General features: G+C 30.1%; 1 protein-coding gene across 2 annotated transcripts in view; it reads left to right on the top strand.

Annotated features, from left to right (window-relative positions):
* The window catches only part of Eip78C (Ecdysone-induced protein 78C), a 93,820-nt gene that overhangs the window by 6,343 nt on the left and 61,064 nt on the right, over nucleotides 1-26,413 (top strand). Inside the window, exon 2 of one of the 2 annotated variants that reach the window (XM_064359243.1) lies at nucleotides 5,447-5,526. In XM_064359243.1, coding sequence (XP_064215313.1) covers nucleotides 5,447-5,526 — 80 coding nt within the window. Of the gene's footprint in view, nucleotides 1-5,446; nucleotides 5,527-16,086; nucleotides 16,439-26,413 lie in introns of those variants that run through there. The other variant, XM_064359240.1, reaches the window with a different exon arrangement.

Raw genomic sequence — 26,413 nt, 5'->3', positions numbered from 1 at the left:
ATTAGTGATTTTTTGTCCAGGTTTAACAAAATTTTGTAAAAAAAATAGAATTCTTAGCTTCAAAGCGTATTTAAGGGCTCATTTGTTTTTCCGGCTAGTTTTAAATGAAAAAATTAAATCAAATTAATCTCTCGAAAAATGATTCTTACAAAATTTTTAATCTAAGGTTTTTTTTTGGTTTGCGAAATACATGTTTCTGGCTGAAAATCTTTGTAAATTTCTGGAATAATGCAAAATGCTCCAAATTTTCTTAAACCTATTGCTGATTCTTTGTCCGGTTTATCAAGAACTGAAAAAATCATAGTTCAAACCTATGCTTAAAACCTCTAAAAAGGCGATTTTTTTTAAATCAATTATGTTTTTTGAAACAGTTTGTCTTAATTTAATTTAATTTAATTGTCTCAAATAAAAAAACTTTGCTATAAAATATGAAGAGTCAAAAATTATGAATGTTGAAACTGTAATAAATATTTTGCTCAGTTGTGGAATCTGTAATATTCTGAAGACAACTGTGAGAAAAATGCTGTTGAGTATGACTTTTAGCCAAAATATTTAATTCAGGAAATTGAACATTTTGAATACAGCGTGTATCAAATATTGCCACAAACTTGCAATTAATAAAACAAAAATCTATTACCAAATTATTATTGATTTTTTTTCAACTTTTGATAAACTACTTTTTAGAAAGAATTATGTGCAATATTTGTTGGAAAAATAAGTATTTTAAAATTAAAATGCTAATTTGATTGATGTAATTTTCTTGAAAATTTAATTAAGCATTATCGCTTTGTAAAAGTGAATAAACAAGAAAAAATGTACAAAATGTTCTATTTGAGTTTGACAGGACGATGTGCTTTGAGTAAGTGGATATTGTAGCAACGTTTTCTTTGTACACCATAAAGTTTTACAACAGATAGTGGTGTTTAAGGTAAGCAATCCTCACAATAAGATGTTTTGACAATGGTGAAAGCTTAAAGGGTCCTTGCGGTTTGGGGTAATCATATTAAAAATTTAATGGTGTACAAAGAAAACGTTGCTACAATAAAACTAACTTGGCGAACCTGATATATACCTAATCCTTTTATTTAATGATTATTTTTTTTTATTTTTTTTTAAATTAAGTTTAAATCTTGAGTACCAAAGAGCATTAACTTTCAGTATTTACGAGCATATCGAAGCAAAACAAATGTGAGTTTACAAACTTGGAGACAAGATGTTTTAGTTAGTTTAGAACTTTGTCTCTTAGAACTTGTACTCTAGTGCTAATCCAAGATTGCGTGATTTTTCGTTCACTAAGCACAACTTATAAGATAAGACAAGAATAATGAAAATGTGCTTCTGGTACTAGGTAATAAATCTTTTACCACTAAACAATTTAAGCGTGTTGTAAAATCGTGTAACAGCCCACTGAAATGAGGCAATATACGCTAAAGAGCCATTCAGTAAGGACGTAAGACCTCTGATAATATTTATGATTATGATTAGAGTTTCATATAAATCAAGGGCAAAAAAAATGCAAAATTCGTTCTGAAATTTGCTTTTCAATGTTTTCGTTTCAAATTAACCCACTTAATTGTAAAATTAAATTCGTTGCTGCAGACATCATTACAATTAAGGCCATCTTTGCCCGCAATTATCTCTGCTAATTAAACCTCCACATGCAACGTCTGTTCAAAATAAATGATTTCGGAAATATCAATTATTGTTAGTTGTGCTGCCTTATCAAAAAGCTTAAATCCAATGAATATAAAACGCCTCGGACTTGTCAGTCTTCCGTAACAATTAAGAAAAAGCAGCGGGAGATTTTTATTCGTTCGGATCCGAAATATAAGAAGACCTTATTAAAATTCATAGTTCATAATTTTTACTTTAAGTCGAGCAAATGAACGCAGCGACTCAAGAATAACGATTTGAGATAAACAGTGGCGTGGCATAAAATTTATTTCGTTGGCCCTGACGAAAAATCTTTAGTGAAAGGGAGTCGTTATCGTGTTAATCGTTTGGATACATTCCTTACATGCAGCATGAACCGAAAATCGTTTTACTGGGAAGAGAAACGAAGATAATCGTGATGAGAGTTTTTCGGAACCTCCTCAAGCAAGTGTAGCTGTTTAAACCAATGCCAAGAATTTTAAAAAGATAAAAAATTGTAATAAATTAATATTCAATATTTATACAAATTGTAAGGATTTATTTATCTCTTCATATTTTGTGAAATATGTGGAAAAAACCGAATTTTTTTTAATTCCCATTTATTTTAGCTAGATTATGACCATGAGACAAAATATTTTCGAAGACTTAGCACTTGACCCATCCAGTATACATTTTTTGAAAAACGTCAGATTAGCATTAATTTTGCTTCTTCTTCTTTAACTTTATTTACTGTTTTGTCTTAACTTTTTATGTGTAACCTTTATCTCTGCTTTTTCGTTAATTTTACTCTCCCCTTCCTTTTTTCTTCCTTTCCAACTTTTTGCATTATTTTTTCAATTTCTTGTTTAGCTGTCGTCCTGCATCTTCATAGGTTTTTCTTGTCTTTTCATTTAGCCTTCTTTTTATGTTGTTGTGTTGTTTTCAACTTTTTCCTTTGCGCATTTTTCAGTTTAATTAATTGTTTCAGTTATAAAATAGTAAATAAAAATTTGAATATTTTTGTTATTACATAATTTCTAAAATATACACCCGTTATGTGGCATTTTTTTAAGCTTTCGACTTTTTCATTTTTTTCTTCTTAACTTCTTTCTTGGGTTTAATTTAGACTTTTAGACTTATCGTTTAGTTTTTCTCAGCTTTTTTCTTTGCCTTCTGGTCAATTTCTTGTTTAGATTTTACCTCTCTTTTAGTTTTTCTCAATTGCTTTTTTAGCGTTGTTTTGGGATAATAGCTAAAAAGGTAGCGTTAAATTCTCCAATCCTACTTAAATTTATTTTGTGCTTTTTCTTTAATTTTCTTTGTAGCTTTCTGTTTAGTTTATTGTTTAGTTGTCATTTCTGAATCTTATTTAGCGTTTTTCTTCTTGTTTTTTTTCTTCTTGTTTAAAAACTTCTTTTCATTATTATTTTTAGCTATTTCCTTTGCTTCTTATTTTCTCTTTTCGTTTGTTTCCAGTTTATTGTTTATCTCTTAGATTAATGCCAGAATTCTTTAGATTTCTTCATTGCTTTTTCCTTTTTTATAGTATTCTTTTAATTATTTAATTAATTGTTAATTGTTTTCAGCTTTTTTTTAATTGATATTATTCTTCTTTTTGGCTTCTCTTTTACCTTTACTCCCAGCTTTTCCTTGCTTTCTTCTTGAGTTTTCTTTTCAGCTTCAAGCTAAACCGTTATTTAAATTTTTATTTTCATCTTCCACTTTTTCTTTAGCGTTTCTGCTTCTTCGTAGCTTTTTTTAGAAACATGCTCGTTTTTCTTTTTAAGTTTCGACTTGATTTCTGAGTCTCTTTTTGAGTTTACTTTGTATTTTTTTTCTTTTTCCTTTTTAGTTTTTTTTTAATTTATTGTTTAGCTTTTATCTTTTTCTCTTTAACTTTGCTTCGGATTCTTCGCTAGTCTTCTTTTCAACTTCTTATTTGATTTTAGGTGCTTCTTTAGCTCTCTTTTTAGTTTCTTTTGTTTTCTTTGTTTTTTTTACACTTCTTTTGACCTGTCCAAAATACTTTATATTTTTCGCATGAACATCTATATTACTATGTATTATTATTAATATTATTATTATTAATATTATTATTTTTCTCAGCTTCTCTTTTTGCTTTTATTGCTTTTTTCTTGATTTTCTACTTAGCTTTTTTGTATATTTATATTTTGGCTTTCTACTTACCCTCTTCTCTTCCACTGTTTCAGTTTTTTGTAAAGCTTCTATTTTTGTTGCTTCTTTAAGTTTTACAACCTCCTCTTTGACTTTTCCTCGAGCTTGATCTTCAGCTTTCTTTTCAGTTCATTGTATAGATTTCTAGTTTTTTTTGGCTTTGTTTTTAACTTTCTGTCACCTTCTTTCTTTTCTGGTTTAGCATTCATTTCGATTTCTTGTTTAATTTTTTTCTCGGCTTTTTATTTAACCTTTTTTGAGCTCTTTTTTGACCTTTAGCTCTCTTTCCATTTTCCTTCTTTTAGTGTTCCCTACAATTTATTCTTTTACTTTTTTTTAGTGTTCAGTTTAATATCTTTTCTAACTTTGTTTTGTAACTTTTACTTTACTTTTTGCTTCCTTTTTAATTTGGTGTTACCTTATGTTTTTGCTTCTTCTTAGCTTTTATTTATAAACTTTCTCGTTCTGCTTTTCCACTTTTCTTCTTAGCTTTGTTTTCACTTGATTTCTTAGTCTTTTCTTTGATTTACTTTGCAATTTTTTTCAGCTATCTCTTTAAAATTGTTTAGTTTGTTTTTTATCTTAATTAACTTTGCTTCAGCTTCTTCTCTCGTCTTTTTTTCAACTTCTTATTTCATTTTAGGTGCTTCCTTAGCTCTCTTTTCTGTTTTTTTTGCTTTTTTTTTTCCTTAGCTTCTTTCTTATTTTTTATTTACGCTTCTTTCTTGGTTTTCTTCTTAGCTTTTTGTATATTTCGTATACTTTTGGCTTTTCAATTAGTTTTTATTTTTGTTGCTTCTTTAACCTCTTCCATTTTGATATTTAGCTTAATTTTCAGTTTCTTTTATAGATTTTTAGTCTTCTTTTTTTGGGTTCTTTTCTTGTTTAGCATTTATTTCTGTTCCATTCTTTTACTTTTTTTAAATTTTTACTTTAACATCTACTTTAACTTTTTTCAGCTTTCACTTTACCTTAAGTTGTTTGTGAACTTTTTTAGCTTTTTCTCATTTTTTCATTAGTACTTGTAATATAATAATTGTTAAATTTTTATTTTACGTAATTTAGTTAAAAATTTGCAATTCGAACAGGTGCTTACAATCGTTTAAAAATTATAATTATATGATTAGATAACAATTATGTAGGTATATTGGTAAAATATTCGATTTTTCTTATTCTTACACCTACTTTCTACTTTTCCAAAAAACCTTCGTATCATGTAACTTTGATTATACGATTTCATGAAGCAAAAAAGTTTCCATAATAAATTTATACATACTTTTCTAAAAATTGTCAAAAAATAGACAATAGTAATAAAAATCATAGAAAATATTAAAGGTGATTCCGCTTCAGTGACTTTGCAACTTTTGTATCGTGTATTCAAAGCTCCTGAAATGAAAAATCCTCTCCTAGTTGTAGATTTACGAGTCCAAAGAAAGACATTCAAATAACAACTTGCAATGTATGCTCAACATTTGCGTTAAGTAAAACCGGTAGCTTTTTTCTTTCCCCATCTCGTCCACAATGCCACACCAAATAATATTTCTATTAGCATACTGTCGTGAATTTCTTCCAAGACAGTCACCCTTCCACACACTTGGAATTTTTTAATGCAGTCATTTATCAAATCAATTCCTTTCAGTGTCAAACAAGAACCGACTTCGAATCCTGCCAGTCCCCTGGAGGCCTCCAGTCCAACTTCTATAGCACTAAGGAACAAAGGTGGGTCCTTTTTTGCTTGTTTTTCCGCCACAATTCAAACAACTGACGAAATGATGAATTGCGGCTGCAAGCTGTAATTTCTCTCGTTGGTGTTTAACGAGACCATCGTGGGACCCATTGTTTCCGCTAAAATATTGCGATTAATTAATAGAAAAATGCCTCGCAATCCGAAAGAATCTCGAACGTTTAACGACGCAGGACGTTCGTAAATTAGTTTAAAAATTGAGATCTTCCGTGGAATTCGCGCGTTTAGCATTTTTCAGCTCAGAAACGAGGCAATTTATTAGTTTATTGGCAGCCACACTTCCGGGAAAAAACTGAAAAGTGCCGCCAACAAAGCCAAAATTAATTTTTCAATTAACGGATCCACAAAAACAAAATAATTTAATTTCGCGTTTCCAGCAGTGGCAGGCAATTATCTCGTTTATTACTCGTCGTCATTAATTTTAATAATGAGAAAACATTCTTCCAGGAGGATTTAGCCAATAATTAGGCGATTTTTACCCTCTACAACTTTCTAACTTATCAATTCAATTACGTATTATTGACCTCAATAAATAAATCAATAAACATAATTCCTTATTATTGTACACCCCAGTGTTGTCAATTTATTACGTTTTCCATTATTGACAACACCAAGGTCGAAATAAAAATAAGACATTGAATTCAGTTTATTGGCGGGTAAATATTGGAATTAGGGAAGGACGAATAGTGAAAAGTTTGCACTTGTGGTAACAATCAAACCGTTATTCAATAAGTCAAATATTTACGTAATTAACTGGAATTAAGTAATTGTCCGACTTATTACTGATTCAGGCAATCTGTTAATATAATTATTCAAAAAAAGATAATTTATCATAACTTGTCTGATTAAAAGTGTATTAAAAATACCGGCTTTTTATTGCTTCTAAATATTTCATGATGGTCTATAATTTTTGGTTAGAATTTCATGCAACGCTCTGAATAAATTAGATGGTCTCAAAACTGGATTTTATCGACGAGGAAAATTTAAATTGGCCGTCGAGAATTAATAGTGAGATGGGATAGGAAAACGCGCAATTGTTTCATTTTTCACTAAGAAAAGGTCAAAATAATATGAAAATGTGTGGTGTTAGATATCACGTACATTTTATTTAATAAAAACAACTTTATTATTTAGCTTTCTGTTCGGCTGGTTTTAACTTTTTTTTCAGTTTATGTTAAACTTTTTTTTGTTCTTTAATCTTTTACTCCATTTGTTGTATTCACCTTCTTTGTATCCTTCTATCCAGCTTTTTTAGCATCTTCTCAAATCTTTAGTTATCTATTGAATTTCTTCTTTACTTTTTTTTTCTTTTTGTTATTTTTTTAAGCTTTTTGTTTTTTTTGTGTATTGTCTTCGTTATGGTTAGAATTTTGGCTATATTTTTTTCCACATCCTATTCGCTTTCTTCACAGATTTCTCGTTAGTTCAACTTCTTTCAGTGTTTCCATGTTAAAATGCGGTTTAAGCCTTGGATTTTTTGCAAATTGTGTGAATATTAAAATTTATTTAAATATTTATTTAATTATATCTGTATTATCTAGCTTTCTGTTCGGTTGCTTTTAATTTTTTTTTCAGTTTATTTCAAACTTGTTTCCCTCCTTAGTCTCCTTTTCTTTTTCTTATTCACCTTCTTAGTATCCTCTTATCCAGCTTTTTTAGCATCTTCTTAAATCTTGAGTTATCTATTGCAATTTCTTATTTTTTCTAGCCACCTTTTTTCTTTTTTTCTTTTATTTTTGTTAATTTTTAAGCTTTTTTGAATTCTTTTCAGATTTTTTAGTTATCATTACAGCTTAATCTCAACTTCTTCCTTAAATTGCTATTTTTCTACTATAGCTTTTTTTTCACATTATCGCCAGTATTTTCAACTTAACTGTCATTTTAACTAATTTCTAAGCTCCTTTCTTCCCCTTTTTCGGCTCAGCTTTTCTTTAGTTTTCAGTTTTTGTTTTTTAGTCTCTTTAGCTTTTTTTCCAACTTCTTATTTTACTTTCTTTCCAATCTCTTTAACTTTTCTCTCAGCTCCTTTTTGCGTTCTTCTGAGTTCTATGTATGCTTTATTCTTGGAATTTTCTTTTAGCTTCTTTTTTAACCTTTTGGTGAACTTGTTCTTTTTGCTTAAAATTTTACGTGTATTGTCTTCGTTATTTTTAGATTTTTGGCTATATTTTCTTCCACATCCTATTCGCTTTCTTCACAGATTTCTCGTTAGTTCAACTTCTTTCAGTGTTTCCATGTTAAAAGGCGGTTTAAGCCTTGGATTTTTTGCAAATTGTGTGAATATTAAAATTTATTTAAATATTTATTTAATTATATCTGTATTATCTAGCTTTCTGTTCGGTTTCTTTTAATTTTTTTTCAGTTTATTTCAAACTTGTTTTCTTCCTTAGTCTCCTTTTCTTTTTCTTATTCACCTTCTTAGTATCCTCTTATCCAGCTTTTTTAGCATCTTCTTAAGTCTTGAGTTATCTATTGGAATTTCTTCTTTTTTCTAGCTACCTTTTTCCTTTTTTTCTTTTATTTTTGTAATTTTTTAAGTTTTTTTGAATTCTTTTCAGATTTTTTAGTTATCATTACAGCTTAATCTCAACTTCTTCCTTAAATTGCTATTTTTCTACTATAGCTTTTTTTTCACATTATCGCCAGTATTTTCAACTTAACTGTCATTTTAACTAATTTCTAAGCTCCTTTCTTCCCCTTTTTCGGCTCAGCTTTTCTTTAGTTTTCAGTTTTTGTTTTTTAGTCTCTTTAGCTTTTTTTCCAACTTCTTATTTTACTTTCTTTCCAATCTCTTTAACTTTTCTCTCAGCTCCTTTTTGCGTTCTTCTGAGTTCTATGTATGCTTTATTCTTGGAATTTTCTTTTAGCTTCTTTTTTAACCTTTTGGTGAACTTGTTCTTTTTGCTTAAAATTTTACGTGTATTGTCTTCGTTATTTTTAGATTTTTGGCTATATTTTCTTCCACATCCTATTCGCTTTCTTCACAGATTTCTCGTTAGTTCAACTTCTTTCAGTGTTTCCATGTTAAAAGGCGGTTTAAGCCTTGGATTTTTTGCAAATTGTGTGAATATTAAAATTTATTTAAATATTTATTTAATTATATCTGTATTATCTAGCTTTCTGTTCGGTTTCTTTTAATTTTTTTTCAGTTTATTTCAAACTTGTTTTCTTCCTTAGTCTCCTTTTCTTTTTCTTATTCACCTTCTTAGTATCCTCTTATCCAGCTTTTTTAGCATCTTCTTAAGTCTTGAGTTATCTATTGGAATTTCTTCTTTTTTCTAGCTACCTTTTTCCTTTTTTTCTTTTATTTTTGTAATTTTTTAAGTTTTTTTGAATTCTTTTCAGATTTTTTAGTTATCATTACAGCTTAATCTCAACTTCTTCCTTAAATTGCTATTTTTCTACTATAGCTTTTTTTTCACATTATCGCCAGTATTTTCAACTTAACTGTCATTTTAACTAATTTCTAAGCTCCTTTCTGCCCCTTTTTTGGCTCAGCTTTTCTTTAGCTTTCAGTTTTTGTTTTTTAGTCTCGTCTCTTCTTTAGCTTTTTTTCCAACTTCTTATTTTACTTTCTTTCCAATCTGTTTAACTTTTCTCTCAGCTCCTTTTTGCGTTCTTCTGAGTTCTATGTATGCTTTATTCTTAGAATTTTCTTTTAGCTTCTTTTTTAACCTTTTGGTGAACTTGTTCTTTTTGCTTAAAATTTTACGTGTATTGTCTTCGTTATGGTTAGATTTTTGGCTAAATTTTCTTCCACATCCTATTCGCTTTCTTGACAGATTTCTCGTTAGTTCAACTTCTTTCAGTGTTTCCATGTTAAAAGGCGGTTTAAGCCTTGGATTTTTTGCAAATTGTGTGAATATTAAAATTTATTTAAATATTTATTTGATTATATCTGAATTATCTAGCTTTCTGTTCGGTTTCTTTTAATTTTTTTTTCAGTTTATTTCAAACTTGTTTTCTTCCTTAGTCTCCTTTTCTTTTTCTTATTCACCTTCTTAGTATCCTCTTATCCAGCTTTTTTAGCATCTTCTTAAGTCTTGAGTTATCTATTGGAATTTCTTCTTTTTTCTAGCCATCTTTTTTCTTTTTTTCTTTTATTTTTTTTAAGCTTTTTTGAATTCTTTTCAGATTTTTTAGTTATCATTACAGCTTAATCTCAACTTCTTCCTTAAATTGCTATTTTTCTACTATAGCTTTTTTTTTCACATTATCGCCAGTATTTTCAACTTAACTGTCATTTTAACTAATTTCTAAGCTCCTTTCTGCCCCTTTTTTGGCTCAGCTTTTCTTTAGCTTTCAGTTTTTGTTTTTTAGTCTCGTCTCTTCTTTAGCTTTTTTTCCAACTTCTTATTTTACTTTCTTTCCAATCTCTTTAGCTTTTCTCTCAGCTCCTTTTTGCGTTCTTCTGAGTTCTATGTATGCTTTATTCTTGGAATTTTCTTTTAGCTTCTTTTTTAACTTTTTGATGAACTTGTTCTTTTTGCTTAAAATTTAGGTTTATTGTCTTCGTTATGGTTAGATTTTTGGCTATATTTTCTTCCACGTCCTATTCGCTTTCTTCACAGATTTCTCGTTTCTTCAACTTCTTTTAGTGTTTCCATGTTAAAAGGCGGTTTAAGCCTTGGATTTTTTGCAAATTGTGTGAATATTAAAATTTATTTAAATATTTATTTAATTATATCTGTATTATCTAGCTTTCTGTTCGGTTGCTTTTAATTTTTTTTTTCAGTTTATTTCAAACTTGTTTTCTTCCTTAGTCTCCTTTTCTTTGTTTCTTATTCACCTTCTTAGTATCCTCTTATCCAGCTTTTTTAGCATCTTCTTAAATCTTGAGTTATCTATTGGAATTTCTTCTTTTTTCTAGCTACCTTTTTCCTTTTTTTCTTTTATTTTTGTTATTTTTTAAGCTTTTTTGAATTCTTTACCAGGTTTTTTAGTTATCATTACAGCTTAGTCCCAACCTCTTCCTTAAATTGCTATTTTTCTGCTATAGCTTTTTTGAGCTTTTTTTTCACATTATCGTCAGTATTTTCAACGTAACTGTCATTTTAGCTACTTTCTGTGCTCCTTTCTGCCCCTTTTTTGGCTCAGCTTTTCTTTAGCTTTCAGTTTTTGTTTTTTAGTCTCGTTTCTTCTATAGCTTTTTTTCCAACTTCTTATTTTACTTTCTTTCCAATTTCTTTAACTTTTCTCTCAGCTCCTTTTTGCGTTCTTCTGAGTTCTATGTATGCTTTATTCTTGGAATTTTCTTTTAGCTTCTTTTTTAACCTTTTGGTGAACTTGTTCTTTTTGCTTAAAATTTTACGTGTATTGTCTTCGTTATGGTTAGATTTTTGGCTATATTTTCTTCCACATCCTATTCGCTTTCTTCACAGATTTCTCGTTAGTTCAACTTCTTTCAGTGTTTCCATGTTAAAATGCGGTTTAAGCCTTGGATTTTTTGCAAATTGTGTGAATTTTAAAATTTATTTAAATATTTATTTAATTATATCTGTATTATCTAGCTTTCTGTTCGGTTGCTTTTAATTATTTTTGCAGTTTATTTCAAACTTGTTTTCTTCCTTAGTCTTCTTTTCATTTTCTTATTCACCTTCTTAGCATCCTCTTATTCAGCTTTTTTAGCATCTTAAATCTTGAGTTACCTATTTGAATTTCTTCTTTTTTCTAGCTACCTTTTCCTTTTTTTCTTTTATTTTTGTTATTTTTTAAGCTTTTTTGAATTCTTTCCAGATTTTTTAGTTATCATTACATCTCAATCTCAACTTCTTCCTTAAATTGCTATTTTTCTACTTTAGCTTTTTTGAGCTTTTTTTTCACATTATCGCCAGTATTTTCAAGTTAACTGTCATTTTAACTACTTTCTAAGCTCCTTTCTGCCCCTTTTTCGGCTCAGCTTTTATTTAGCTTTCAGTTTTTGTTTTTTAGTCTCGTCTCTTTAGCTGTTTTTTTCCAACTTCTTTCTTTCCAATTTCTCTAACTCTTCTCTCAGCTTCTTTTTGCGTTCTTCTGAGTTCTATGTATGCTTTAGTCTTGGAAATTTTTTTAGCTTCTTTTTTAACTTTTTGGTGAACTTGTTTTTTTTGTGTTCGTATTGTCTTCGTTATGGTTAGATTTTTGGCTATATTTTTTTCCACATCCTATTCGCTTTCTTCAGATTTCTCGTTAGTTCAACTTCTTTCAGTGTTTCCATGTTAAAATGCGGTTTAAGCCTTGGATTTTTTGCAAATTGTGTGAATATTAAAATTTATTTAAATATTTATTTAATTATATCTGTATTATCTAGCTTTCTGTTCGGTTGCTTTTAATTTTTTTTTCAGTTTATTTCAAACTTGTTTTCTTTCTTAGTCTTCTTTTCTTTTTCTTATTCACCTTCTTAGTATCCTCTTATTCAGCTTTTTTGGCATCTTCTTAAATCTTAAGTTATCTATTGGAATTTCTTTTTTTTTCTAGCTACCTTTTTCCTTTTTTTCTTTTATTTTTGTTATTTTTTAAGCTTTTTTGAATTCTTTCCAGGTTTTTTAGTTATCATTACAGCTTAATTGTAACTTCTTTCTTAAATTGCTATTTTTCTACTATAGCTTTTTTGAGCTTTTTTTTCACATTATCGACAGTATTTTCAACTTAACTGTCATTTTAACTAATTTCTAAGCTCCTTTCTGCCCCTTTTTCGGCTCAGCTTTTCTTTAGCTTTCAGTTTTTGTTTTTTAGTCTCGTCTCTTCTTTAGCTGTTTTTTTCCAACTTCTTATTTTACTTTCTTTCCAATTTCTTTAACTTTTCTCTCAGCTTCTTTTTGCATTCTTCTGAGTTCTATGTATGCATTAGTCTTGGAATTTTTTTTTTAGCTTCTTTTTTAACTTTTTGGTGTTTTTTGTCTTCGTTATGGTTAGATTTTTGGCTATATTTTCTTCCACATCCTATTCGCTTTCTTCACAAATTTCTCGTTAGTTCAACTTCTTTCGGTTCAAGCCTTGGATTTTTTGCAAATTGTGTGAATATTAAAATTAAACTTTCATTACATTACAAGAAATCCCCCCTTTGCCGCAAATCCCAATAAATCCACCAGCAAAATTGTCTACCGCCTTGCCGTCATAGCATTCCTTTTAGTTGCAAATTAATAATTAAGCTGATTTAGATAATTGAAAAGTTCTTTGTGCATCTTTGAAATTCTCGAGTGCTTAACTAAGAAATATGCAGTTGGAAACTTTTTTGTCGTAGCAAATTTAATTCCCTGCCTGCAACTTTGTTGTCATTGTTTTGTTGTTATATAAAATCCATCATTTTAGTAACATCGTGAAATTTCATTTTGTTGTTTTTTATGTTTTTCGGTAAAGGTTGACGAACGAAGTTCTCTCGGCAATGATTCTTCCAACCGGAGAAGTTTTTATGATGTTGAATAATTTTGAATGCGTAATATTTTATCAGATAATCCTTTGCTTAATTTACCACGAGTCATAAGTCTGGTGCATACGCGTTTTTCGAGACGTCATAAAAGAGACAATGTTTCTTCACACTTCTATAAACGTGGACGATCAAACATCAAACATCGACGTTTCCTCCCCGGGTTTTTCGGTTTATAATAGATATATGTTCACACAGTTTTTTCGGGTCATTGTATTATTATAAGTATTGTGTGCGAAAACATTTATTGCTACATAATATTTTTGTCTTTTTTAAAGCTTGTCTGATTATTATTTTTTCATGTTTTCTAAACCAGTAAAAACTCTCAATAATTTCAATCACGTGCGTTACTTTTAGACAATCAAGTCATAGTTATTCCTGCCATAAGCCTATTTCTTTTGAGTTCGGAATTCTTTTAAATTTGACGTCTGTTGAACAAAACTGCCAAGTTATAGCAAATTTAACTTCAACAACAAAATTCAAAAGAAAAGTCGAAAAATAATTCAGGAAGTATCATACGAGGGTGAGAATAATTTAAATGATAAGACAATCTCTCAAAAAATTAGCTTTATTTTAGAGTAAAAAAAATCTAAATTTTTTGTAATTTGTCGCTCCCTTACGAAAAATTACAAAAATCTAAGATTTTTTCACTCAAAAATAAAACAAATTTTTCAAGAAATTGTACTTGTTTTCCACAATCATCCACACCATAAATAACAAAAAACGCTGAAATTTTTAGCCTGTATTTGGAGAAAACGCAATTCAAAGTGCATCTGATGTGCATCTTCAAACCGATGTATCTTTGTTTCTATGTTTGGACTACTGAAGTGATTCTATAATTTTACAATCTCTTTTTTATTTTTTTATGATCAATATTTAACTTTGTTTTTTTAATTAATTCTTCCATCTTCCGCTTTGTTCTTAGTATAGTATATGTATGTATTTCAATATCTTTTCAATAAAACTTATTATTATATGTTTTTGTGACTTGTTTTTTAATTTTTATTTTAGCTTCTTCCTTCGTCCTTAGTTTTCTTCTCAGCTTCTTTCTTCGCTTTTCGGTTTCCTCTTTAGCTTTCTTTACACTTTTTTGTTATGCATTTCTTTCAGTCTTTCGTTTTTGTATCTAACATTTTTGTAGTTTTCTCTCGGTTTTTTCTTTAGTTTTTTTTTTAGATTTCTTCAGCTTTATTCTCTATCAGCTTTCTTTTCAGTTTCAGCTTTTGCTTTCCATTCAGCTTATTCATTTCATTACTGTATTCAGCTTTCCTTTTTACTTTTATTATCTTTTTCGTTTCCGTCTCTGCTTCTTAGATTCTGTAAAACTTTTCGGCTTTTTGTTTAATCTTCTTTCTTTTTCTTCCTTTATTCCTGATTACTTTTTTTTCATATGGAATATTTACTTTCCTTTTTGTTTAGTCTTTAATATTCTTTTCATCTTTTCAGTATTAAGTATTATTCAGCTTTTATCTCTACTTCCTTCTCTTTACCTGTTGTGACGTCTTTTCTAGCTATACTTTCGAATATTTTCTGCTAGAAAAACCCATACAAAACCTGATACTAAAGAAATTGCGAAATCACAATCTTTTTGTTATTTTCAATATGTATTTTGTTTTTTTTTTCAATTCCTTCTTCTTTCTTTGGCTTTGTTCTTAGTATAGTACACTTCTCTTTGTACGCTTTTTTATTTTCATTTCATCTTCCTTCTAACTTTTTAGTTTCCGTCCCAGTTTCTTTCTTCAGCATTTCTCACAGTTTCTTGTTTCCCTTTCCTAACAATCCTATCTTTTTTTGTAGCTTTTTTTTTCTCTAGTAGCGTTCGTTTCAGTTTCAACATTTGCTTTCTTTTCAGCTTAATTTTTGGTATTCTTTTCTGTATTGTATTCCCTGTTTACTTTAATTTTCCTGTATGCTTCCGTCTGTAGATCTTAGTTGTTCTGTAGGATTTTTCGGTTTTTGTTTACTCTTCTTTCATTTTTTTACTTTATTCTCTATTAACTCTCTGTTTATTTTCAGTATTTTTTTCCTTTCAGTTTAGTCTTTAATATACTTCCTTTTTTTTAACTTTTGTGACGTTCTTTTTAGCTCAATTTAGATTCTTCTTTGGTCCTCTTCTCGGCTTCCTCAATCAATTCTTAACTTTTACTATATTCCTTCCCTTTACTTTCGGCTTCCATTTTTCATTTTTCTTTAGTTTTTTGACTAGGTTTCGTCTCTGCTTCTTAGTCCTTCGGTTTTTGCGGCATTGTGTTTAACCCTCTTTTCATTCTTTTGTTTTTTTTTTTTGGTTTAATTATTCTTAGTCTTCAACTTTTTTTAGAACTGTTTATCCCAAATTCAGTTTTGAAATTTTCGTATTTTTTGTAAATGATTGTAATTGATCTTCCATCAAGCTGGTGTTACACAATGTCCACCACGTGGGTCAGAGGCCACTTGATGGTTTTGTGCCCAATCGGGCTTTCCTTGACGTTGTCCAATCCTTCAAGAATGAGAATATTTGTCGTGTGACCACCTGTTGGTTTATAAATATAGCAAGTAGATCCGATCGTGTTGAAAAAGTCCCGAATCGGTTTTTCTCACGATTTATAATTACTGTATGCGCGCTAATAATGCGCTTCCTAGTGATGTTGCTGATTCGATAGCACATGAACGATGATTCTCTTTTTGTGAATGCTCTGGCACTCGTCGGAGGTGAACGTCCGCGGTTATTCCTCTTTCTTGTGAGCCTCTGGCAGCGCTGCCAGCTATTACCGGTCGAGGCACTAGGTGCTCGCTTACCTCCGAATAATCTCTTCGGATCGAAATTACGTCACGGAGCCATTGGCCTTCTTCCCAGCTGCCATTTTCGCCGATTCGGATGCTGGTGCTGCTGAAAGCCGAATAATGACTGTGGTTGTTGTGCTTTTGCGAGTGAATGAACCCTCCTTGGAACCGGTTCTGGGCTCCGCACACACGTGTCAAGGGTACCACGAAGGGATGGTACCTGGGGGCGGCAGCCGCCCCCAGCATCCCGCCGCGGTCCGGGCTCCGGCCGCGCCGCCGCCCCTTCGTCCCGCTGGGGTCAATGAACCACCACCTCTCCTCCTCTCCAATGAGGCACTTACCTGCTCGGAACCCAGCAGCGAGCATTAGTAGTACGGGATTATACAACCTCGAGTGCCGATGCTAGATCACGTGGCGATGCGTCGCGACGCGTGCGCGCCCCCAACCACCTGTCGGGGATGACATGGATGTGTTTAAGATTGAACAGTCGATCGGGGGCGGCGTCCCCGCCCCCGACAAGATCACCCCGGAAGTGTCCTTCGACGCCGGATCGGAGTTCAACCTCAGCTTCTTCGACACGGATAGTAACACGCAGGGTTTCAGCGATCCGGGATCGGTGGCCAGTTCGACGTCGGCCAGTTCGCCGCCACCGCCACAGATCAAGATCGCACCCTTGCCCTCAACCAGCAACCCCTCGCAAGGGATCGTTGTCAAACAAGGTATATTACACAAGGGGGTGAAGAGTGCCTTTGTGTGCGGCTTGAATCAAACGAAACCGAGGTGGTTATCTCGAGTGAAAACTAGTGGATGATGTATACAGAGTGGTCCAACAATGCGATAAATATGTCGGTGTTTCGAGAGATCAAACTTGAAGGACAGTACACAATTCAAGAAATCACGACAGAGCGTTTTAAGATTTACTCTAGTTTCTTGAAGGAAGAGACAAAAAAAGACAATTGTTTTTGGTTTTCAGTAGTTTTTTTCCAAAATTTCTGCGATAAATTAATTTTTTTCAAAAATCTGGCAAACATTTTCTACTACAATGAATTTATTACATTGATGTATTTTGGTTAATTGTAATGAAATCTTGTTTTACATTTGCTTAAAACATTTCAATGCAAACATTTTATCGATTCATATTCCCAACAAAAAAACACGAAAGGTTCACTGAGTACCTAATTTAAATTAGAGTTTGCAGGAGATATTTTCAGGTTTTGTGGTGAAAAGAGCCTGTAATGCAACAGTGTTCTTGTATACACAGTGGGCCTATAATGCGATACATCTCAAAATCCTGACAGAGGAATCAATTACTATTTTGTCAACGGATTTGTTGTATTTCTGTATTTTCGTTAGTTTTTATGAAATCTTTTTTAAATTTACCACAAACCTTTGAAAACATTTAGTTGGTACTGACCTAAGTACCCAAATAAAAATAACTTTTTTAACAATTATTTTGGGGTTTTGGTGTAAAAAAAGCTGCTGTATTTAGGAAACAAAGTAAGTTTTTGTGTTCACCCTGTATATATTTATTGAGTCAAACGAAACCGAGGTGGTTACACCCTGTATATATTTATTGAGTCAAACGAAACCGAGGTGGTTACATCGAGTGAGAACTAGTGGATGATGTTGTATACAGAGTGGTCCAACAATGCGATAAATTTGTCTGTGTTTCGAGAGAGCGAGCTTGAAGGACAGTACACAATTCTAGAAATCACGACAGAGCGTTTTAAGATTTACTCTAGTTTCTTGAAGGAAGAGACAAAAAGAAACAATTGTTTTTGTTTTCAGTAGTTTCTTTCAAAATTTTCTGCGATAAATTAAATCTTTTCAAAAAATTGTCAATGGATTTGTTGTATTTCTGTATTTTCGTTAGTTTTTGTGAATTTTTTTTTAAATTTACCACAAACATTTCAAAACATTTATTTGGTACTGACCTAAGTACCCAAATAAAAATAACTTTTTTAACAAATATTTTGGGGTTTTGGTGTAAAAACAGCTGCTGTATTTAGGGAACAAAGTAAGTTTTTGTATACACCCTGTATATATTTATTGAGTCAAACGGAACCGAGGTGGTTATCTCGAGTGAAAACTAGTGGATGATGTTGTATACAGAGTGGTCCAACAATGCGATAAATATGTCTGTGTTTCGAGAGATCATACTTGAAGGACAGTACACAATTCAAGAAATCACGACAGAGCGTTTTAAGATTTACTCTAGTTTCTTGAAGGAAGAGACAAAAAGAGACAATTGTTTTTGTTTTCAGTAGTTTCTTTCCAAATTTTCTGCGATAAATTAAATCTTTTCAAAAAATTGTCAATGGATTTTTTGTATTTCTGTATTTTCGTTAGTTTTTATGAAATCTTTTTTAAATTTACCACAAACCTTTGAAAATATTTATTTGGTACTGACTTAAGTACCCAAATAAAAATAAATTTTTTAACAAATATTTTGGGGTTTTGGTGTAAAAAAAGCTGCTGAAGTTTAGGAAACAAAGTAAGTTTTTGTATTCACCCTGTATATATTTATTGAGTCAAACGAAACCGAGGTGGTTATCTCGAATGAAAACTAGTGGATGATGTTGTAAACAGAGTGGTCCAACAATGCGATAAATTTGTCTGTGTTTCGAGAGAGCGAGCTTGAAGGACAGTACACAATTCAAGAAATCACGACAGAGCGTTTTAAGATTTACTCTAGTTTCTTGAAGGAAGAGACAAAAAGAAACAATTGTTTATGTTTTCAGTAGTTTCTTTCAAAATTTTCTGCGATAAATTAAATCTTTTCAAAAAATTGTCAATGGATTTGTTGTATTTCTGTATTTTCGTTAGTTTTTATGCAATCTTTTTTAAATTTACCACAAACCTTTGAAAACATTTAACCTAAGTACCCAAATAAAAATAACTTTTTTAACAATTATTTTGGGGTTTTGGTGTAAAAAAAGCTGCTGAATTTAGGAAACAAAGTAAGTTTTTGTATTCACCCTGTATATATTTATTGAATCAAACGAAACCGAGGTGATTATCTCGAGTGAAAACTAGTGGATGATGTTGTATACAGAGTGGTCCAACAATGCGATAAATTTGTCTGTGTTTCGAGAGAGCGAGCTTGAAGGACAGTACACAATTCAAGAAATCGCGACAGAGCGTTTTAAAATTTACTCTAGTTTCTTGAAGGAAGAAACAAAAAGAGACAATTGTTTTTGTTTTCAGTAGTTTCTTTCCAAATTTTTTGCGATAAATTAATTTTTTTCAAAAATCTGGCAAACATTTTCTACTACAATGAATTTGTTACATTGCTGTATTTTGGTTAATTATAATGAAATCTTGTTTTACTTTTGCTTAAAACATTTCAATGCAAACATTTTATGGATTCATATTCCCAACAAAAAAACACAAAAGGTTCACTAACTACCTAATTTAAATTAGAGTTTGCAGGAGATATTTTGAGGTTTTGAGATGAAAAGAGCCTGTAAGGGTTCTTGTATACACAGTGGCCCTATAATGCGATTCATCTCAAAATCCTGACAGATGAATCAATTACTATTTTGTCAATGGATTTGTTGTATTTCTGTATTTTCGTTAGTTTTTATGAAATCTTTTTTAAATTTACCACAAACATTTCAAAACATTTATTTGGTACTGACCTAAGTACCCAAATAAAAATAACTTTTTTAACAAATATTTTGGGGTTTTGGTGTAAAAAAAGCTGCTGTATTTTGGGAAAAAAGTAAAAAAGTTTTTGTATACAGGGTGGTCTATGTTTCGAGGGTTATTGTCCGTCGAAATTCAAGAAATTTCGACAGGACGTCTTTACGTCAGAAACAATACTAGGTTCGTTTTTCGTTAGTCGTTTCTTTTCGAAATTTACTGCGATAAAAAATACGAGGGATGATCGTTTCAAAAATTAGAAATTTTGATGACATAATCGACGCTGGTCATAGAAGCATGGAGGAATTTACAATTACCATACATGTTAATTGATTTGTTGCATTTTCTTTTATAACTGAGAATGAAAAAAACAAAAAAAATTTTGCTAAATACTATTTTCAGCAATTTTTTGAGGTTTTGACGCGAAAATAAGCTGCTAAATTTAGGGAATAATATTGATTTCAATATACAGAGTGTCCAAAAAATATATCTATGTTTCGAGAGATCTTGACAGTCGAAAGACAAAACAAAGTTCAAGAAATACCTAACGACCAGGAATTTTATGATTTTTTCGAGTTTTTTTAATGAGACAATAAAACAAAACAAGATTAAAAACCGATAACTTACTTTACTGGTTTGGTATTTCAGTGGATCAACTTTACCTATTTGTTGTTTTAGGGGAAAATTTCCTTCATATTCTGTCAGTAGGTACTTTTTTTTTAAATAAGAGAGATAATAGGTTCAGAAAGCAGAAATCTTGACTGCATAATAATCTCTCATCAGTCATCAGTTCATCACTCATCTCAAAAACCTGACAGACTTAATAATAATGCTTGTCATTTTACATTCCTAACAATTTCCTGACAAAATAAAACACAAATGCCTTACTACTTACTTAACTGCATAAAATTTGAATTTTTACCAAATACTTTGAAGTTTTGAAGTGAAAAAGCTTTTGGAAAAACCCGTGGTTTTTGTAAAAAAGTGGATCTCCAATATGATACGATCAATTTATTTTTTGCGAACGAAATCCGGGTTCAAAAAATGAAGAATTATTCTCAAAATTTTGTCGTAACCTCATACCAAAATCAAAACATATGCCAAAAGTTCATAAGTGATGTTATTTTCCTTTTTATTTATTATTTTGTTTCATTTTTATTTAATAGTTAATTGAATAATAAAGTTATCAAAAAAAACAAATATTACAATTTTTTTTACTAAAATACATCGCCACTGTTTAAAAAACAAAAATCTATTCTAATTCCATTTTAAGTTAAAAAGAGTTAAAATCTAAAGTAAATGCTATTGGCTATTTTTTTTTTCTTTGAGAAGATAACTGAGTTTCTATTAACTACAAATAGGTACACAATCAAATCATGTTACAAAATCAAATTTAAAGTATAGCTTTTTTTTCAAACAGTTTACAACTGTTTAGTTGTAGCTAAACCTAGTTAAATCATTTTATAAATCACAAATTTAAAAATTGTGAAAATTTACACATTCACTAATATCTTTCTCATACAGTTTATAATGACCTAAAACTAAGACTAAGATTCGTCTTGTTCTACATTTTATGAAACCTAATGTGTTTCCAAACCAAATTTTGAAAAAGTTGCAACATTTTGAGAAAAATATTTGGCTAGAACTCCCTGCATATGCAAGTGTAACTTGAAAAAAAATTAAAAAAAACATGTGCCTAATTGCAGTTTTTATTGTTAAAAAAATTGTATACAGAGTAAAAAATCTTGGATTATACGTTTTAATCGTAATTTTAGTTGACAACCATCCCATAATTTTGGGAATTTCAAACGAGTAAACCTGAATTTCGGCACAAATTACGCAAATTATCAAAATTAAAGAATTCTTTAATGTCGGATACGCTCCATAAAGGCACCAAACTTGTTTCGATACTGAAAAAATTCGTAATTATTGCATCAAGTAAATTTTTATTATAAAAAACTTTTTAAGGAATTTTACATTCAAAAACACACTGGACAATGACACTAAACTGTATTTCATCCTCTAAATAAATTCAACGTTACACCAAACAACGCTATAACTAAATATTCCCACTTTGTTACAACTTTGGTGGTAAAAAGATTTGTGTGTAAACAATGATAGAACGTATCAAAAAATTAGATAATAATTTAGTAAATTCCTAACTTAACTGTCCATTTCACTGGAAGAAAGAAACGTAAATTATTGAGTCAAAAATCACAACTTGGAAATGAAAGCAAAAACACTATTCCTTGATCTTGTTAATACCTAGTACTGTATCTGTCGAATCTGTAGTTACACATTTTTCAATTATTTTCAGTGACTCAGCACACTTTTTTGTTTTAAAATATTGATTGTTTTTCACCAGAATGTCAACGTAGGAAATTCATTTGAAGTTTTAGTAAAAATAATTTTCTTCGTTTACTTTCCAAAACTTTTTAAGAACCTACTTAAGTATTTTTTGTTTTCGACAGTGGTCGCTAAAAAATGTAATCGACTGATTAAACAACTTTGTTTACACTTAACTTCAGGTTCATTACCCTATTTTTAAGGCACGTTTTACAATTTATCCCACTTTCCCCTACAAAATATTTTTTTGAGATTTTGAAATTCCGATTATCGTAATTTAAAATTCAAAATAGCATCGATTTTTGGTCAAACGTCGCTAACTAAACCTTTTGAATTATAAAATTTGGTTCATTTGCGTTATATTTTTTGGGCCAAATTGTTGGAAGTTTTTCGAAGACTGAAGCTGTATCTTTTGCGAGTAGTTCACTGTCACAAGTGACAGCGGTCAATGTCAAACTTGATTTCCTTTGACCGCCAACATATCATTGATATCTATTCGCGTGAATTTACAATCAGGTGCATCAATATTTCATTCGTCTGTCGTTGGCCCCTGTTTCGTATCCTATTACAATTAATTAAATCAATCAAAGTTTTCCGAATCAACGAAGCTCACAGCAGCTCGAAAAAATCCGAAATAATGTGTTGTGTTCTTGAAGGTTTTTACGCTTAAGACTTTTCTCAATGGTAATGAGATTTTACACAAGAACTGGTTAAAAGAATGGAATAATAACCGCATGAGTGAGAGACAACGACCGATGCGGTATTTGATTTATTATTTTTAATAATGCGATCGGTGAAAAACGCCAAATAAAACAAATATTTGAAATTAGTTGAAGAAAAATAAATCGGACGTAAACAAAGAATAATATTCAGAGCAAGGCGGCGTGAAGTGGAAAGATTTGATTCAAATTCATTATTCTAACGAAAAATAACACTCAGACCTAAAACTATAAAGCAATAAAAAGCTAATTTTTGACTGAACGGAAAAATGTATCTCGGAAATGTTTAGTATTTTTTAGGAAAATTTCTCCAACAAATAAATATTGGAGTGCATTTAATTGATTTGGTTCGGTTTCACTAAAAACTGCCACTTTATTTAAAAACTTTTGTCTATCACACTATTTGGATTTTTTAATCCAATTTTTTTAAATTCCTGTTTATGGCCATTATTCATTATTCTAACGAAAAATAACACTCAGACCTAAAACTATAAAGCAATAAAAAGCTAATTTTTGACTGAACGGAAAAATGTATCTAGGAAATGTTTTGTATTTTTTAGGAAAATTTCTCCAAAAAATAAATATTGTAGCGCATTTAATTGATTTGGTTCGGTTTCACTAAAAACTGCCACTTTATTTAAAAACTTTTGTCTATCACACTATTTGGATTTTTTAATACAATTTTTTTAAATTTCTGTTTATGGCCATTATTCATTATTCTAACGAAAAATAACACTCAGACCTGAAACTATAAAGCAATAAAAAGCTAATTTTTGACCGAACGGGAAAATGTATCTCGGAAATGTTTTGTATTTTTTAGGAAAATTTCTCCAAAAAATAAATATTGTAGCGCATTTAATTGATTTGGTTCGGTTTCACTAAAAACTGCCACATTATTTAAAAACTTTTGTCTATCACACTATTTGGATTTTTTAATCCAATTTTTTTAAATTTCTGTTTATGGCCATTATTCATTACTCTAACGAAAAATAACACTCAGACCTGAAACTATAAAGCTATAAAAAGCTAATTTTTAACCGAACGGAAAAATGTATCTCGGAAATGTTTTTTATTTTTTAGGAAAATTTCTCCAACAAATAAATATTGTAGTGCATTTAATTGATTTGGTTCAGTTTCACTAAAAACTGCCACTTTATTTAAAAACTTTTGTCTATCACACTATTTGGATTTTTTAATCCAATTTTTTTAAATTTCTGTTTATGGCCATTATTCATTTTCTAACGAAAAATAACACTCAGACCTGAAACTATAAAGCAATAAAAAGCTAATTTTTGACTGAACGGAAAAATGTATCTCGGAAATGTTTAGTATTTTTTAGGAAAATTTCTCCAACAAATAAATATTGTAGTGCATTTAATTGATTTGGTTCGGTTTCACTAAAAACTGCCACTTTATTTAAAAAAACTTGTCTATCACACTATTTGGATTTTTTAATCCAATTTTTTTAAATTTCTGTTTATGGCCATTATTCATTTTCTAACGAAAAATAACACTCAGACCTGAAACTATAAAGCAATAAAAAGCTAATTTTTGACTGAACGGAAAAATGTATCTCGGAAATATTTAGTATTTTTTAGGAAAATTTCTCCAACAAATAAATATTGTAGTGCATTTAATTGATTTGGTTCGGTTTCACTAAAAACTGCCACTTTATTTAAAAAAACTTGTCTATCACACTATTTGGATTTTTTAATCCAATTTTTTTAAATTTCTGTTTATGGCCATTATTCATTATTCTAACGAAAAATAACACTCAGACCTGAAACTATAAAGCAATAAAAAGCTAATTTTTGACTGAACGGAAAAATGTATCTCGGAAATGTTTAGTATTTTTTAGGAAAATTTCTCCAACAAATAAATATTGTAGTGCATTTAATTGATTTGGTTTGATTTCACTAAAAACTGCCACTTTATTTAAAAACTTTTGTCTATCACACTATTTGGATTTTTTAATCCAATTTTTTTAAATTTCTGTTTATGGCCATTATTCATTATTCTAACGAAAAATAATACTCAGACCTGAAACTATAAAGCAATAAAAAGCTAATTTTTGACCGAACGGAAAAATGTATCTCGGAAATATTTAGTATTTTTTAGGAAAATTTCTCCAACAAATAAATATTGTAGTGCATTTAATTGATTTGGTTCGGTTTCACTTAAACTGCCACCTTATGTAAAAACTTTTGTCTATCACGTTATTTGGATTTTTTCAATCCAATTTTTTTAAATTTCTGTTTATGGCCATTATTCATTATTCTAACGAAAAATAACACTCAGACCTGAAACTATAAAGCAATAAAAAGCTAATTTTTGACCGAACGGAAAAATGTATCTCGGAAATGTTTTGTATTTTTTAGGAAAATTTCTCCAACAAATAAATATTGTAGTGCATTTAATTGATTTGGTTCGGTTTCACTAAAAACTGCCACTTTATTTAAAAACTTTTGTCTATCACACTATTTGGATTTTTTAATCCAATTTTTTTGGCCGCTGATGGCAATAACCGCATTGAAATTTATTTATTTAGTCATTAATGAGGTAATTACGCCATCAGTATGCTAAATACGAGTTTCGAGTTTTGCAAAATTTATTATTCGAGAATGAAATTGAAAAAAATAGCCAAATATTTTGTTGGGTGTTAATTTTTGAGTGAAAGTGTGTTTTGAACGTGGGCTCTTCGTATTGTGGCACCTGGCCACGTGGTCAAGCGTAGGTATTCAAGTCTATTTGTTCGTCGATGGACAAGAGAAACCTACTTAAATTAAAATAGAACTCGTCTCGTCCAGCTTCAGGTTTCTCAACTAGTTGAGTTCATAAATTGGAATTTTGTTTAGAGTGTATATGTATTGTGATTTTCGCTCAATTATTCTATTCAGTTATACGGCGATCCCTACTAATTCACCACAGGAATTAATAGAACGTTTCATACAAATCCATTCCGGCTCATTTTATGCCAGCTCACGGCTTAAATACCTTTAATAACAGATTAGTTGCAGTTCTTCTCCGGCTAGAGTTCTATGAAAATGTAATTCCTGCGAGAGACTTGAACGATACGTAAAGTCGTGAATATTATTAACATTTTGCTAAAGTTCATTTTGCTCAATTAAATACTGTAGTGGTTCAATTATGTCGAACATTCCAAGGCCCAAATCTTCTGGCTTGATACGACGAGATAACTGTCGGCAAGTAATTTGCGCAAAGTTGCAATGTTCTAGTTCTAGACGTTTTATTTCAAGTCGTTCTGAACTTATCAAACTTTCTACAACATTTATTGCATTAGCAAAGTGCAAGCTGAGAACTTGAATGGATTCAGGTAAAGATTTTACCGAAATGTGATGACAGAAAATTAATTTCCATTTTATTCAAAATGGTATTCAGGCTTTTAATAAAACAGTTTCAGTTTTTCAGAATCTAGAATTATCGTGAAAATATTTTTTTGTCAATTACGTTATAAACATTAATTATTATCGGTGAAAATGAATACTTAATTAGCAAAACCTGAAAAAAAAAATCTTGAAACAAAGAGAGTAAAAGTGATTTCCGTTCTACCTAAAAAAATTTGGAATTTCATAGAATGTTTCAATTTCTTTTCAAGCTTTATTATATATCAATTATTAGTTAAAGTAAAGATAATTAAAAATAAAATAAAAATAAAAATAAAGAAATTAATTATTAAGATTCTTTCTATAGAAATTGTGAACTATAACTTTTGTTTTTTTATGATAGAAAGTGAAGGAAAACAATAAATGAATTAAAGTAAAATAACCACCAACAAATACATTAATGACAGTGAATGGTACAAGCAGTAACAAACAGTTTGATCCAGAGAAACTAAAACTTGAAACACCCTGTATGTTAAAGTAGTTTATTTAAAAAATGAGGTAGGTTTAAATAATCATTTAATAAAATCAACACGAATCTAAAAATTATTGAAGTTATTACAAGCTATTGTAATTTTTTGGT

The sequence above is a fragment of the Tribolium castaneum genome, chromosome 1 (assembly GCF_031307605.1).
Source record: "Tribolium castaneum strain GA2 chromosome 1, icTriCast1.1, whole genome shotgun sequence".
Lineage (NCBI taxonomy): Eukaryota > Metazoa > Arthropoda > Insecta > Coleoptera > Tenebrionidae > Tribolium > Tribolium castaneum.
The sequence above is the reverse complement of the archived record's forward strand: the minus strand, read 5'-3'. Positions and strand labels throughout refer to the sequence as shown.